General features: G+C 46.0%; 1 protein-coding gene across 8 annotated transcripts in view; it reads left to right on the top strand.

Annotated features, from left to right (window-relative positions):
* Positions 1–17,005, top strand: part of NF1 (neurofibromin 1) — a 1,379,374-nt gene that overhangs the window by 530,821 nt on the left and 831,548 nt on the right. For all 8 annotated transcript variants that reach the window (XM_069226659.1, XM_069226655.1, XM_069226657.1 and 5 more), the window contains exon 24: positions 14,107–14,223. In XM_069226659.1, the coding sequence (XP_069082760.1) occupies positions 14,107–14,223 (117 nt within the window). The remainder of the gene's footprint in view (positions 1–14,106; positions 14,224–17,005) is intronic.

Below are 17,005 nucleotides of genomic sequence, written 5' to 3'. Positions count from 1 at the left end.
AGGGAATTCCAAAGGAAATCACTTACTAGGACGTAGTCTAGGCGACTCTTGTATAGGCCTTTCCTAAATGTAGGCATCGCGGGAGTGTTTACAATGACAATGTTTTCTTACCATGACATTCTCTATCTTTTTCCAGTACTAACACATGCACTTTTGATATACGTGTTTTAAAAAGTAAACACTTGCTTTAATTTAACAGTGAATCTACATTTAGGAGCTAATAACTGGAGAGGAAAGTATAAGTAGATTTGATGCAGACTCGTGCATTAGTCAAAATGTATAGTGCTTTTTACATAGATCAGAAAACGCTTCACTGAGATAGCATAGGCAGTATCCTCAACCTTCTGTAGCTTGCTTCTGCATACCTCTTCTGCCCTTCATTACATGGACCAATCTCACAAGCTGCATGTCTCTATTCTTTCATTTATCAATAGCAACTCCTCAATTGGCCATAATGCTACAATTATTTCAGTCATCTCGAAGACATGAAATATTCTGTTCTTTAAATTCTTGTTTTTTCCTACTCCTCCAAGAGTAAGCCAACTGTGTAGGATTTGCGAATATCATTTTTTTTTTTTTTTTTGCTTTTGAGAAAAGCTTCCACTCCCAGTGGCTTAAAATGCACGTCTTGCTTTGAAAGAGATACAAATATATTTATATTACAAATAAAATGACCATGGCCCAAATAAAATTACAAAGTGAGTATCACTGGAAATTCAGTTTATAGAAAGACATAGGAATGTTTTAGAATTAGTTATCAAGCATCGCGGACTGAAGTCTAGATATTGCCCATATGCTGCCATGAGAGTGTGATCTCCTGGAGATCCACGTTGGCATGTCTCTTGTGGTTTCATAATGATGTGCCTTGCTTTTATCTTTTCTTCCCAATGAACTGACATATCTAAATTGAAGAAGAGCTACATATTTTGCTTAGATTGCCTTGCATTATTCTCTAAATAAGGCATCCTTTGTTGTCTCCACAGGCATCTTGCAAATACCAATTTAGCACTGTACACCTTTCACATGCTTGGAACATTTCCTGAATGGCCACAAGAGTGCATGATGTTAGATGTCCATGTTATTGATTAAGAAGCTAGTCATCCTGCAGTGTCCGGAACAGTCATAGTTTAACATGTCAGTGGAGGCATCTCTATGTAGCAGTATTGCCTCTCCACTTTGGCGTGATTAAACTTTTTTGGTTTCTTTTCACAATTGTGTTTATGGATTTAATAGCCTTCAGCTTTTGTGGAGCAAAAATACACCAGGAGTATGTGAATGTTTATTGCTACCAGTCTGGATTTGTGCAGGCAGGAAAATCATTTGATGCATTAAGTCTCCTTGAATCTGGCATTAAAAAACTGAGGTTATTGGCTTGCTCATGCCTAGGGTGCCTCAAAACCAAGCACGACTCACAAACCATGCAAAAATTGTTCCTTGATACATCTGAAAGCAGTTAAGAATAGAGCCTCTAAACCCTGTTGTGGAACAGTCTCTGTTGAGACTGCCCTCATCCGGTAGGTATTAGGTGAAGTTGAAAGACCAGCTTAAAGGCAAGTTGATGGAGGAGCTCAAGAGCCTGACCTAAAGCTCCTTGACATCCTGCCACTGCCGCTCCAATGGAGATCAACTTGTAGCCAATGTAACTCAAGTTCCCCAGGCTATCATCGACTCCAGTGCAGGTTTTGGCTTTTAAGGAGGGCATGCTGCAGATTTAAAAATAAAAAATAAAAAAAAACAGCTTCCTCTAGAGTGCCTTCTAACCGGCTTGACACATTGGGGTCTCCAGTCGAACTTCTACCAGTGGTGGACTGACTCTGTCATAGTCAACCTTTTGCTCCTATGCACTCTGCCTCCTCCCCTATGTCACTAGCCCTGCCTCCTTGTCCTTCTTGGGCTCTGAATCCACTGCTCCGGCCTCTGATCTGAGGGGTGGAGGGCATTCTTGGGATGGATTTGGATGCCTTTTAAAGCCTCATACTTGGCCTACATGATGAGTAGAAGCATGAGGAGGCAGATAAGCCCATTCCACCTCAATATACATATACCAGCCTTTATCTTGATTTGCAAACATCAGTGGCTTGGACACCTTCCCAGAGTCCTTACTGGTTTTACTTTAAAGTTCTCTTTTTTAGTTGTTTGTTGGGAGGTGGAAGTCCTGGAATTACTGCTACCCTCGGAAGAGCCTCAGGCTAACCTGATCACAGAAATTTTACAACCTGGTTGTCAACCTTTGATCTGTTTTTGCCTTGATTGAATCGGTGTTGGCAGCTTGGTCAAAACATTTTCATCTCTGAGTAGGAGTAAACTTATTATAAGAGGCATCACGGGCCAGCACAGGTGATACAACGTTTTTGACCTGATGTCAAAAACAATTTTTGACAATCATTCAAAGATCTAGGCTCCTTGGAGAGACGGCTGATGCAGCCTTAGAGAAATTTAAAGACTGAACAATGGCTTCCCCTCTTGGTCATGGGATCAGTGGCTGTTGCCATGATAGTGTCCCTCTCTCGTTGCCTCTATGCAGTGCAAAACTCTTTTTGTCCCATCACTAGGGAGTTTTCGGAAATTTAGACCCCATATTGCCTTCCTTGGTGTGGGTGGGCAGTTGTATTAGGGTGTCCTTAGAGCACTTGAAGAGATAGATGAAAGACAGGGCTTAGCTCTACCAGACATATAGCATTACTACTTTGGAGTCAATTTGCAGCAAGCAGCAAAATGGCTTACTGCCTCAGATAATTGGAAAAAAGTACAGATGCAGGGCATAATTGGTGACATGACATCTGTGCGGCTCCTCATGAGTGGTGGGCATGCAGATCAACCATTCACCTATCTGATCCATCAGGCAGCGGCGATCTTGGAGAAGATAGTCACTAAAGTGCTCTAAAGGGCCTCCTTTGACAGAGGTTTGAGGCTTCATATCTTGGCTCCCTTTTCTGTTATAGATACGTACATGTCCATGAAACAGTGTAGTGATGGGGCTGTTCTCTAGCAGGGAATCGCTACCCTAGGGAGGTCTTCAACGCGTTTCGGGACGCAAAAGACACATTTCAGATAGTGGGCTGGACAGTTTCTACAATATGCAAAATTAGAGAATACTGTGAGGGATTTGTGGGGTATGCTTCCAGCTGCTGGGATGCCCTCACAGGTGGTGGGTGGGCTCCTTAGATGGGGTGAGAGTAGACATTTGATAACACTTTTTTATAGGGCCATTAGGGGGGATTTATCCTGACCACCTTTACAAGCTCTACCGAAAAGAAAAGAAGGGCAATGTGGGAACCAATCAAAATATAAAATTATACCTCGGAGAAGACTAAAGGAATCCTCGGTATAATGATGTTTTAATCATCAAACATAATTATTTTCCAACTTTTTATGTAAAAACTCTAAACCTGATACTCTAGATGCTCATCCCTGGAGACAGCGTATATTTACACTGTACATTAGCAGAAAAAATACATGTATAAACAAAAGGACAAAATCCAAAAAACACAATGCATAATAAAATAGAAGGCTTATCTGCAGTCTCCCATTACTTCTATATATCTGTGGCTTAGATACAAAGTCCACAATCGCAGATAATCCGAGTACACAAATAGAAGCCTCTATTTCATTGCTTTGTGTACTGAACAATTTTCACAACTTTAAGCTTTATATAGACTCCTCCAAGTCGAAAGTTAACACGTTTCGGCCCTCCTGACTATGGGCCTCCTCAGGACTATGGAAGGAAACAAATGCCTAACAAGATAAATACAAATATATTTAAATGTGCTTATTGCACCTACCAGGCGCATGACATAAAAAACGCACATTACAAACACTCCACGTATATACACCAATAAGCCTGGGAAAAGCTACCACTGGCTCCCACCTTACACAATTGTGTCAGTGAATTAGGCTGAATGTATCCCACTACCAGATGGAAAAAGAAAAAGAAGACCACCATCTCTGCCCTTGTTGCTGCCAAGCCAGTCCAAAGTGTAGGGTAAAGCCATTGCCCACCATATGTGTTGTCAGGGTCTCAAAACCCGTGTTACACAAGCATATACCTCTCAAGCTTCGTATCTGGAGCAGTGCACCGTAGGAAAGCTGTTTTAATGGTAACATTCTCTCATGGACTGCCTGTTCTGTAGTGTAAGCGACTTACCAAAATCTAAAAGACAAACCTACTAAATATACTGCCAAAAGTAAATATAATGCACATAAGGGAACCAGGGCCAGTAGAAACTTACTTCTTGGTCCGCGGTGCATCCCTTGCGTGGAGCGATAAGGGCGATCTAGTTTTCTGAAAAGCTGATTCCTAGAACAGTGGGTCGTCTGTGCAAAGTTATATTGGGAAGGTGCTATAAGGTCGCCTTTCTTGCATGGTGTGAATCTGTAAAACAGTGCCCGTCTGTACTTGTAGCTACTGTTACTCCATGGGTGTTAGAAATGGGGTTTCTGGTTGGCTAGGGTATGCACCTAAGCCAGGCAGAACCCACCCACTCTAGTCAGGGCAAGGAAGTTACACAACCAAGATAACCCCTGCTCACCTCCTTGGTAGCTTGGCACGAGCAGTCATGCCTATCCCAGATGCAATGTGTAAAGCCATTGCACAACACACGTGATGCACTATCCCCACCACAATGGAAACACAACACCAATTTATATAGAAATAAACTGTATTGTACACAGCATTAATAGACCAAACGCAACATGTCAGTAATACCTTGCTACACAAGCAGTTGTCAGAACATTACACAGTACTAGTACTCTGCGAAAGCCAGCAGTAGTTGGATACAACACATAGGTTACTGGTTATCCTGCAACATAAGCAGTAGTCAAGTAAACATTGCTGGAATGTACATTTCATGGTAAAACACATGATTATCACTGCCAGAGCATTATCGTGACTGCGCATAACATGACACATTGGCAATGCACATGATGCAGTAGACACATCAGAAATGCACATGGCGCAGTAGAAGCCAAGACCGTATCATAAAGGTACATACCATGAACAATTCCCCCCTGGTATACGTCCGGCCCTACCAAGAAAGGCGAATATCATTGTACCCCATTCTCACCAGGACCGGTGAGTGCGATATTCCACCCACACTAGGCGCCACAACAAGGAGCGATGCAGACAACACAGGGATATTCGTGTCCCAATATCGGAGCTCCCACGCTCCGGTTTCAGCACCTGCGACAAGGCAGTGTTCATTTTGGAAGGGCCTCCGTCAAGGGTCACCACCCGGCCTACTTATGACTGCTCCAATAACCGGTGGGGACAGGGAGGTCCAACAGGATCAGGGGACCTCAAATGAGGTTGCACCCTGCCCACGAGCCACAACAACAAGGGGGCCCAGTGAGCTTCCATCACTGCCCGTGAGCCACACTCAAAAAGTATGATGCCCCACAAAAGGTGCACTGTCACTGGGGGGGGGACCCACACTGCCCAGGTAATCAAGGAGACGTCTCAGGGTCCCCCTGATCTGGGCACAGCTCTGACGTGTCTGCGTGCCTCCGGCGAAAGCAGCAGTTGGTTTTGTGGCAGTGTGCACCTCTAGGATCGGGGCTCCGAAGAGGTACGGCCACTCACCTGGCCAGATGACACCCTTGGTCAGCGTGTCTCCCACACGGGGAGAGACACGCTCACTTCTTGATTCAGGCTGCAGCAGTGATGCACCACAGTATGTGCCAGACGGTGCCCCGGGAGCGCTCTCTTTATCGCTCCTCACCTCGGGGTCACAACAAGGTGCACGCTCGCTCTGGACTCCTGCCCTCACCCTGCACTCTGGGAAATCAGCACTGGACAGCACTTCCAAAGCGCTGAAAGTAACAGCCAAATATAGCACTGTTCTTGTGCTTTAAGCAGGGATTCCTCAATGCTTCCCTCACGCGGGTAAGCAGAGAATGTAGCACTTTGCTAGCGCAGGGAACATGGTCTTCAGCCCTTGGTGACAAAGTTAGAACTGGGTGGTAGGGCCCAAGCAGGCCAGCGCAAAGAGTTTCAATCTGTGACAGTTCCTCCTAGTGACCCAGCAGGTCACAGGTTGACACAACAGCAGCAGTCCATGGCGGATCCTGGTGAGTCCCTCCAGCAGCATTCTGTGTCCTGTTCAGTTGTTCAAGAATGTCTCTCTTAACATGGGGAAAAATCCCCTGTACTTATACTCCGTTTTGCACAACTTTTTCAAATCAAATCATTAACATTTATAAAGCGCGCTACTCACCCGTGCGGGTCTCAAGGCGCTAGGGGAAAGGGGGGGGTTACTGCTGCTCGAAAAGCCAGGTCTTTAGGAGTCTCCGGAATGCGGAGTGGTCCTGGGTGGTCCTGAGGCTGGTGGGGAGGGAGTTCCAGGTTTTGGCTGCCAGGAAGGAGAAGGACCTCCCACCCGCTGTGGAGCGGCGGATGCGAGGGACGGCAGCGAGCGCGAGGCCAGAGGAACGGAGGAGTCGGGTGGGGGCGTAGAAGCTGAGGCGACGGTTGAGGTATTCCGGTCCCTTGTTGTGGAGGGCTTTGTGTGCGTGGGTGAGAAGTCGGAAGGTGATCCTTTTGCTGACTGGGAGCCAATGCAGGTGTCTTAGGTGTGCGGAGATGTGGCTGTTGCGGGGTACGTCGAGGATGAGGCGGGCCGAGGCGTTTTGAATACGTTGCAGGCGTTTTTGGAGTTTGGCGGTGGTCCCAGCGTAGAGGGTGTTGCCGTAGTCCAGGCGGCTCGTGACGAGGGCGTGGGTCACGGTTTTTCTAGTGTCTGCGGGGATCCAGCGGAAGATCTTGCGGAGCATGCGGAGGGTGAGGAAGCAGGCGGAGGACACGGCGTTGACTTGCTTGGTCATGGTGAGAAGAGGGTCCAAGATAAAGCCGAGGTTGCGGGCGTGGTCTGCAGGGGTCGGTGCGGTGCCGAGGGCCGTGGGCCACCAGGAGTAGTCCCAAGCGGATGGGGTGTTGCCGAGGATGAGGACTTCCGTTTTGTCAGAGTTCAGCTTTAGGCGGCTGAGCCTCATCCAATCTGCGACGTCCTTCATGCCCTCTTGTAGGTTGGTCTTGGCGCTGGCGGGGTCCTTGGTGAGGGAGAGTATAAGTTGGGTGTCGTCGGCGTAGGAGGTGATGATGATGTCGTGCTTGCGTACGATGTCGGCGAGGGGGCTCATGTAGACATTGAAGAGTGTCGGGCTGAGCGATGAGCCTTGAGGTACGCCGCAGATGATCTCGGTGGGGTCTGAGTGAAACGGTGGGAGGTAAACTCTTTGGGAACGGTTTGAGAGGAAGGAGGCGATCCAGTCCAGGGCCTGGCCTTGGATCCCGGTGGAGCGGAGGCGGGTGATTAGGGTGCGGTGACAGACGGTGTCGAAGGCAGCCGAGAGGTCGAGGAGGATGAGGGTGACTGTTTCACCGTTGTCCATCAGGGTTCTGATGTCGTCTGTGACTGAGATGAGGGCAGTTTCAGTGCTGTGGTTGGTTCGGAATCCGGTTTGTGAAGGGTCGAGCAGGTTGTTGTTTTCCAGGAAGGTGGTCAGCTGTTTGTTGACGGTCTTCTCTATTACCTTGGCGGGGAAGGGCAGGAGTGAGATGGGGCGGAAGTTTTTCAGGTCGCTCGGGTCAGCCGTAGGTTTCTTTAGTAGGGCGTTGACTTCGGCGTGTTTCCAGCATTCGGGGAAGGTAGCAGAAGAAAAAGAAGAGTTGATGACGGTCTGGAGGTGCGGGGCGATGATGTCGTCGGCTTTATTGAAGATGAAGTGAGGGCAGGGGTCCGATGGGGCGCCGGAGTTGATAGTTCATGATGGTTTTGGTTTCTTCAGTGTTGATGTGGGTCCAGTCGTTGAAGGTGATGGCCGGGGGTGCGGGTTCGGTGATGCTTGGTTGGGTCTGGTGTCCGAAGCTGTCGTGGAGGTCGCTGATCTAGCGATGGAAGAAGGTGGCGAGGGAGTTGCACAAATCTTGTGACGGCGTTGGCGTTGGAGAACTCCTTGACGATGCTAAAAAGTTCTCAGCTGTTGTGGCTGTTTTGTCCAGTCTGTCGGTGAAAAAGTTCCTTTTGGCAGCGCGGATCAGGTGGTGGTGTTCGCGGGTAGCGTTCTTGAGGGCGGTCATGTTGTCAGCGGTGTGGTCCTTGCGCCAGGCCTTCTCGAGGGTGCGACAAGTTTTCTTCGATTCTTTGAGGGTGTCAGAGAACCAGAGAGGTTTTTTGGTGTTGGCCTGTCGATGCGTGCGTTTGAGGGGAGCAAGGTTGTCTGCGCAGTTGGAGATCCAGTTCGTGTGGCTGAGGGCTGCGTCGTTGGGGTCGATGGTGAGGGTGGGTTGGTTGGCGGCCCAAAGAGGGGGAGAGGACATCCCAACCATTTCCAACTGGTTCTAGGACTGTCCCCTCTCTCCTCCAGCACAGGCTCCAGACATCAGTTGGAGGTAAACAAGCCCTTTCTGTGTGGCCAGGGCAAAGCCTTTACAAATGCAGATGTGCCTCACCTCCCCTTCTCTCCTCCCAGGAAGACCATTCAGTTTACAGATGCACCTCTGTGACATCTCCACCCTCCCTGTGTACAGGCTGTTTGAAAAGTATTTACAAAGCCCAGCTGTCACTCTGCCCCAGACATGGACTGGAGTCAAGCTGCAAAACACCAGAGTCATAAGCAAAGAGAAATGGTCACTTTCCGGAAGTGTCATTTCTATATTGGTTATAAATAATCCACTTACATCAGTAAGCAGCATTTCTCACTACCATTACAACCTTACCAAACATGCCTACACTACCCCTCATAGATCAGACAGTACCCCCTAGACATAAGGCAGGGCATTTTCAGTGCAATCCTATGAGCAAGGCAGCACTCACAGCAGTGAGAAGCCAAATAGGCTGTATGCCACTACCAGGACAGGCCACACAACCAGGCACATGTCCAGCCTTATACATACCTAGCACCCTGCCCATAGGGCTAGCTAGGGCCTACCTTAGGGGTGCCTTAAATGTAGTAAAAGGGGAGTTATAGGCCTGGCAAGTAAATTTAGATGCCAGGTCCCTGTGGCAGTAAACTGTGCATGCAGGCCTGAGACAGGTTTGAAAGGCTACTTCTGTCGGTGGCGCAAGCAGCGCTGCAGGCCCACTAGTAGCATTCAATTTAAAGGCCCTGGGTATAGAGTTTCCACTGTACAAGGACCTTACAGGTAAATTAAATGTGCCAATTAGGTGTAAGCCAATCATACCAACTTTAGAAGGGAGAGCACCTGCACTTGAGCACTGATCAGCAGTAATAAAGTGCTCAGAGTCCTGGCAGCCAGAAAAAATAGGAGGAGGAAGGCAGTAAGTTTTGGGAGGACCCTGCAAAAAAGGACCAGGTCCAACAACGGGTTATAGCTGAAGAGCAACACCTTAAGCCGACTAAGTGATGAAAAAGGTCAGGATGACATTACAACTTGGGTATTGGTGTTGTAACAGTTTGTCGTATGTCAGGGATGATGGTTCTGGTTCAGATGTGATTGAGAGTACAGATGAGGATGATTGAGACTCGCTGAACTGTTGAGCCTGGGAAGGATTTCTTCTGTTCAGTTTGTGCCCCTTATGAATCACTTGTACACGTCGCTAATCTTGACTCAGTGTATTGACTACATGCTTTCTCCTGAACTTATACACATGTTGATCCTATATTACATCAGGCTAAGGTGTCTGTTGGGGACACATGATATGGGCAGCTGCTTTGTTTTCTATTTATTTACTATGTTTCATTTTCTTTGTTTTCTATGTGATGTCAGAAATTTATAAATAAAGGTGTTAAAAAAAGACAGAAGAATGATAGTCTGCTTACTGGGGTTAGTTTCCCATACTCACCACTTCCCTCAGCAATATAGGAATTTCAGGGCATATTTAAAGGGTCTCAAATCAGCAGGGGCTATCCTCTCAGCCTGTATAGAAACCCATGCATTCGTTTTTCATGGTAACAATGTAGTTTGTAAAGGATGAGACCAACTACAGCAGCAGTACTGCTCACCTTCCTCTTCACCAGGCACAACTGCCAAACCTCTTTAGTTTGCTGTACAATTTAGTGTAGTGTGGAGACAGGTAGGCAGTAGAATCCAACATTGTCTGCCTTATAGACATTTTATTACATCAGACCAACCAATGGGTAATTCAAGTTACCCAAGTTGGTTATGCCCTGCTCTCTTGAAGCACCTTCCTATCCCTTTCCTCAGTTTACTCTTAGATATTGATGGTCCACAGAGTGATTTGTCAAAGTGCTGATGTATTGCTTGCCAAAAAGGTGGCCAGACTGGTACTGGGGGGTGGAGAATGGCAGGGGTGATCCTCCTGTTACTTTCTGGTTCCCTGAAGAGCTGGGGAAAATTGATTCTAGGCTTCTGACTCTTGAGCGCCTTTTTCAAGAAAAATTCAAAATTATGACACTTTCTCATCTTTTGCAAGCCTTTGGTCCTGTGGCCCGAATTGTGTCCCTGACCTACAGGGCTTCCACATGAAGTACCTCAGCTTTGAGGTTGAGGTCAGACCTCTTCCTATTTACCGTACTCCCCTTTGGACTTTTTTGCCCCTTGGGTCTTAAAGGAGGTCATGTTGATGGGTGTGGCACATTTTTGCAGGTTGGGGGTATACTTATTCCGGTCCTTTTATGACTGGCTATCAAACGTGGGCTTGCTGGAGCTAGTCTGGACCACCTAAAGACAGTAGTGTCATTGTTGTCCAGCCTGGGATTCTCCATCAGCGAGCAGAAATCTCTTTCAGCCTGTGCAGTTCACTTTGGGCCTGCGACTTCAGATATCTTGCTACCTTTTAATGAGGTTCTAACAGAGGCATTGACAGCAGCTTGTATTAAGCTGTGCTCAGCTCTGCTTGTGAGGTACTCTATAGCGAGGCAGCATGGGCCTTCTCCTGCAACCCAGTCTTTCTGACTAACCAGACTACTGAAAACTTAATGGTTCAAGTGTCTACCAGCGAGGTCGGCCCTAATGCTTTTCCTACCACCCCACCAGACAGAGAATCTAAACGCATTGATGCGAAAGTAAAGAGTGTTGTTTCATTTTCCAGTTTAAAACGTTGTTTCTGTGAGGGTGCTTCATGGACCTTCAGGGTGTGTTCAGTGAAATGTTGCCTGCCATTCCAGAAGAATGAACAAATGCAGTTGTGCAGACCTTCTATGACAGACAGGTTGCAGATAACTACGCCTGGAGAGCTGGTCTAGACAAAGCAGACTATGTGGAGCACACATTGGGTACCATTGTGGTGATCAGATGTCCTGCATCGATTTGCACCACATGGTTTTCTGTTGGCATGCAGGCATCCCTTATGGATATGCCATTTGATGACCCCAGCCTTTTTGGAGATAAAGCTGATTCTACTTTGGAGCCCTTCAAATGTAGCCCATTCCTTGAGTTTGCTGGCTCCAGCTCGTCATTTTCACCAACAATACAGAACGGTCAACGGATACTCTCAGGGTCTCATCTATCGCCAAAGGCAGCTCTCTGAGCCCCTTTAACAACTGTACAGCCCTTTTGTGACACCCGAGGAGTTGATCATAGTAGGGACTGTGGCCTCTGTCCCAGGTCCTTTCTACTCCGGTTACCAAGAGTCTGAATGGTGTCCTTGGACTTGTCTGTAGTGGTTGCAGCCCATCTTCGCAGGTCGGGTAGTCACTTATTCCTGTACTTTAAAGATTATGTCAAAAGCAAGCTTGCTGGTACCCGTTGTGCACCACCTGCTGATAAATCTCCCTGCTGACCTTTCTAGTTTTTAGCCAGAGAGCTGTAATCCCATCTGTAACTGATGAAAAGATTCCCTTCTGAGGGGGTATACCAGCCTCACATCAGGCCAGCACATTCAGGTTATGATAATGATGTTTCAGACTCACTCCTGTGTTTCTGTGTGATAGTTCTAAGGCTTTGTGATTCCCCATGCTCGTTAGCACGTGCAGCTCTGCTTTGGAACTTGCATGTTGGGAGTTGTGGGCTCTGCTTTAAAACCTCTGCCAAAGCTGAGCGGGTTCATCACTAGGTTTGCATTTTAGACAACATCTGTTTCTCACACAAGGTATCCCAGGATCTTCAGATGCCAACCAAACCTGTGGCAGGCCATTCTTCCTACCTGACCAAAAACTCCTAGTAGTGGTGTATAAAATTGCTTCTTCTCCTGTGGAGGCTTCATTCTTTTTTTGGAGCTGCATGCCTTTCTACTGGCCCTGAAGACTTTTCTTCCAACGCTCAAGGCAGAAGCTGGTCCCAGTTCTGATGGACAACAAAACAGCCATTTGGTACTGCAAAGGGCAGGGTCCTGTAGGGTAGCAGGCAATGTGCCAGGAAGCACGGAATCTGGTAGTGGCTCAATTTCTAAGGGATCTCTCTGATGGCCAAACACTAAATGCCAGGATGTCTTGGCAGGTTCACTAAATGCCAGAATGGCTAAGATCTGTGGACAGCGTCTAGCAAACCACGAATAGCACTTGCATCTGTCGGTAGTACAGTGTGTCTGGGACATGCTTGGGTAGATATTCTCACCCCTGCTGAGAAAAAGCAGTGTTTAGACTACTGAGTGAGAGAGCTTCCACCTCAGGGCTCCTAGAGAAACTCTTACAGTGGGGTAGCCGTCTTCTGTATGCCTTTCTACACTGTCACTTTTGCCTCAAGTTCTGGGATCAAGCTTAACTCATCCAGCTAGTCCCAGCCTCGGGCAGGAATGTGTGGCTCTATAACTTACTAAACCTGCTCATTTGTGCCTTGTTCCATCTACCTCTTTTTGTGGGTATCTTGTCTCTGCAACAGTGCAGGGTTTTGCACCTGAACCTCCACAACCTACACCTCCATGTGAGGAGATAGTGGATCCAATTGAGGGGTTTGATTTACCTGCATAGGTGATGGACATTATGCTGATGACTTAGTGCTGGTCTACCAAATCTAAACATTCTGGTTGTTGGGCAAAGTTTGTGGCCTTGTGAAAGGAATGTCAGGTGGTTGATCCTCAACAGGCCAAGCTATCTGATGCTGAAATGTTTGTTGTGTCAGTGGCCTGGCAAGACTTTGCTGTTGGCACTGTTAAAGGTTGTCTGCCTGACCAGCCATCAGTCACCAAATGTCATGTGAGTTTTGACAGGCTTGCATACGTTTTCTCTTGTGCCCTTTATTGTGCTACAGTGGTTCCCTAACTACCTTAACTTGCACCTCATATTGCTTATTTACATGCCATTTGATCCTCTGCCCAGATGTTCTTTAAGGTTGCGGACCATTGTGAGACTTCCTCATTGTGCTTGCTTTCACACACTGTCAGTGAGCTGCTGCCAATGTCCGTATAGCTGCTTCAAACCACTTTCTTCTATGACAAGTTAATGCTGCCGACTCTAGCATATTTTCTACTGAAAGTTGTATCAACCTTGCTTGTGGACTGTCTACCATGCTTCCCACATTGTTCTTTCTGCCACATTTAAGGAGGAGAGGCTTCATCAATTGGATGCAAAGAGAGCCCTTAGTTTTTACATAGATGTGATTAATAAGTACAGGGTGGCCAATAAACCTTTTGTTGGAAAGATTGGCAGTAATTAGCAAGGCCCAGTCGTTTAAAGGTTGCTTTTTTCAAGTGGATGTTTCACTGCTGCAGTTTTCATCTTCAAAGGTTTGAAGCCTAGTGAGTTTTAACCACCAGAAAGTAATGGAGGTTCTTCCAAATACCTGTTCATCTGAAGCTCTCTGACTTCGTTAACAAGAGTCCCACTATTTGTAAATCCACTTTAATATTACCCAATTATTTTACACCCGATTTTCACAGGTTGGGCTTCGCAGGGGTGGCTCTTGGTGTGTGAGATCTGTCTTATTATTTCATGTTCATTTAGGGGCTCGTTGTCAGGCTTACTTCTTAACTGTTTTTTTTTGTATTAGAGTGATTAATGGAAAAAACAAAACAAATGTGCAGCCTTAGTGAAATTTATTGGTCGATGTAGGAATATGTCGTCTTAATAAATAAATATGAGTTAACTAATGATTGGACCACAGTGTCCTTGGATAGAGACTGGGAAGAAATAGGATTGTAAACAATGGGGCCATTAGTTTGGTCAGGTGGCCCCCTTCTGCTGTCACTTTTTGTTTTCATCCCACTTATCTCAGGTGATATATTTGATATATTTGATCATATTTTGTTGCAGAGATTTAGACCAAGCAAGTATGGAAGCAGTTGTATCACTTCTTGCTGGATTGCCTCTTCAGCCAGAAGAAGGAGATGGTGTGGAGCTTATGGAAGCCAAATCCCAGTTATTTCTTAAGTAAGTTCTTGACCTTATTAATGTATCTTCAAGCGGCTAAAAGTAAACAAGAATGTAATTTTTTTGTAGTCACATGCTGTATAATGATTTTTCTCTCTTTTTATTTTTGAGTTTGCTTACTTTCATCATGCTGAGCACGCTCTGCATCTGAGAAGATAGTCAAAATAAATTTGCTCCTTCTGGTTAAACATTGCTGCTGAAAAGGCTAGAGATTGTGAACATTTAACAACAAGAAGCTATTCCCTTAATTGAAGCATAACCAGTAGCAGAATTAATTGGGGACTTTTCCAGTTTTTACTTGCAAGCTCAAAGCAGAGCTTTTTATGGATTTCTAGCAAAGCTTGCACCTGGGTGACCCCACTGATCGACCATCTGTTGATTTTATTTCTGAAAACCTGTGCCTCTATCTAAAATGGGTCTACTTGATATTCTTAAGATTTTGATAGTGAATTTGAGTGAGTATGCTCGCTTTGTAGCTGGACTATGAGCATGCTCATAGATCAGGTGCTAGATCGTAGATCCAATGTAATTTACCAAGTACTTTTTTCAAACGATACAGATTGTCCCATTCAACTGCAATGATTTCGGGGAACTAGAAAATTCAATTATGTACATCATTCAAAGCAACATTTGATGCAACAATCACAAAACAATGGTAATCTTAGATCTCATTTAGTGATGGATATTTTTAACTGCAGATTCCTCTCCTTTTGAATATTCCATAGGCATCAGACTGGATCCGGAACATCTTAAGCACTACCCCTGCATGCTGGTAGGTGGGGTTGTGCGGCTGCTTGCCAAAGTCGATACGCTGCGAAGTGACATAATGTGCCTATAAGTGCCACCTATATGCACTGACATCAGTTAATTTCCTTCCACGCCAACAGACGAAGATTTGGAGCTAACCCTGAAATCTTCATGACAGTTTTCTCAACAAATGTGCTTAAAATACCAGTGTGCAAGGGAAAAGCCACCTGCTAAAACCACAAGGTTCCAGTCTTGTGCAGAGATTGTTGCAAGCAAATGTCCGTGACAAATCCCCACCTGACTTGTTCTTGGACACTGTGACAAGTCGAAGGGAAGGCCCTGTTTCCATTCCCAAAGTTTTTTACTGGCTGCCCTTCATTGCTTGAAGTCCTTAGGTAAGTCAAAACAGAAGTACAGTAAGTCCAAGCTGGACTCTGCCCCTTCCTGCCATTGATAAAGGGTGAGGGTATAAGTGTGCCTCTTGGTCTCACTTTCAAACTCGATCTCCTTTGGAACAGATTCAGAGACTCTTCCTGGGGGTAAAGAAGTTTCCAGGTCCCTTGGCAACACCACAGCCAATCCGCAAGTTTCATGAGGCTACTCTGCATCTCCTTGAGTCCGCCCCTGGCTGGAATCAATAGGATCCCCTCACTGACTGCAGTGCTGACATCAGTCTTGCCACCACAATCCATGCCAGACCTCAGAGCATAGACTCAAGGCGATGAAGCGCAACTGATAGTGCTCTCTGATTTCACTTTGACTTTGCGAGGCAAGCAGGGCTGGCAACCCATCAGACACTGATACCTTTCCCTTGCCTTAAGGAAGGGCCCAAATCATTCATAATCTTTTTGGCACAGATTCCTATACTGACTGTTCTGCTGAAGGGGGAGAATTTGGTCAGTCGTCTATTAACCCCTTCGCTGCCAGGCCTTTTCCCCCTCCTGTGCCAGGCCTTTTTTTGCCTATTTGGGGCAGTTCGCGCTTAGGCCCTCATAACTTTTTGTTCACATAAGCTAACCAAGCCAAATTTGCGTCCTTTTTTTCCAACATCCTAGGGATTCTAGAGGTACCCAGACTTTGTGGATTCCCCTGAAGGAGGCCAAGAAATTATCCAAAATACAGTGAAAAGTTCGTTTTTTTTTTAAAAAAAATGGGAAAAGGGCTGCAGAAGAAGGCTTGTGGTTTTTCCCCTGAAAATGGCATCAACACAGGGTTTGCGGTGCTAAACTCACCAGCTTTCAGGAACAGGCAGACTTGAATCAGAAAACCCAATTTTTCAACACAAATTTGGCATTTTACTGGGACATACCCCATTTTTAAAAAATGTTGTGCTTTCAGCCTCCTTCCAGTCAGTGACAGAAATGGGCATGAAACCAATGCTGGATCCCAGAAACCTAAACATTTCTGAAACGTAGACAAAATTCTGAATTCAGCAATGCAGTTATTTGTGTAGATCCTACAAGGGTTTCCTACAGAAAATAACTGAAAAAGAAAAATATTGAAATTGAGGTGAAAAAAACATCAATTTTTCTCTATGTTTTACTCTGTAACTTTTTCCTGCAATGTCAGATTATCGAAAGCAATATACCGTTACGTCTGCTGGACTCCTCTGGTTGCGGGGATATATAGGGCTTGTAGGTTCATCAAGAACCCTAGGTACCCAGAGCCAATAAATGAGCTGCACCCTGCAGTGCGTTTTCATTCTATACCGGGTATACAGCAATTCATTTGCTGAAATATAAAGAGTAAAACATAGCTATCAAGAAAACCTTTGTATTTCCAAAAAGGGCACAAGATAAGGTGTTGAGGAGCAGTGTTATTTGCACATCTCTGAATTCCTTGGTGACCATACTAGCATGTGAATTACAGGGCATTTCTCAAATAGATGTCTTTTTTACACACTCTCCTATATTTGGAAGGAAAAAATGTAGAGAACGACCAGGGGCAATAACACTTGTTTTGCTAATATATGTTCCCCCAAGTCTCCCGATAAAAATGATACCTCACTTGTGTGGGTAGGCCTAGCACCCGCGAC

Source organism: Pleurodeles waltl, chromosome 3_2, assembly GCF_031143425.1.
Source record: "Pleurodeles waltl isolate 20211129_DDA chromosome 3_2, aPleWal1.hap1.20221129, whole genome shotgun sequence".
Taxonomy (NCBI): domain Eukaryota; kingdom Metazoa; phylum Chordata; class Amphibia; order Caudata; family Salamandridae; genus Pleurodeles; species Pleurodeles waltl.
This window is presented reverse-complemented; position numbering and strand designations above follow the sequence as displayed.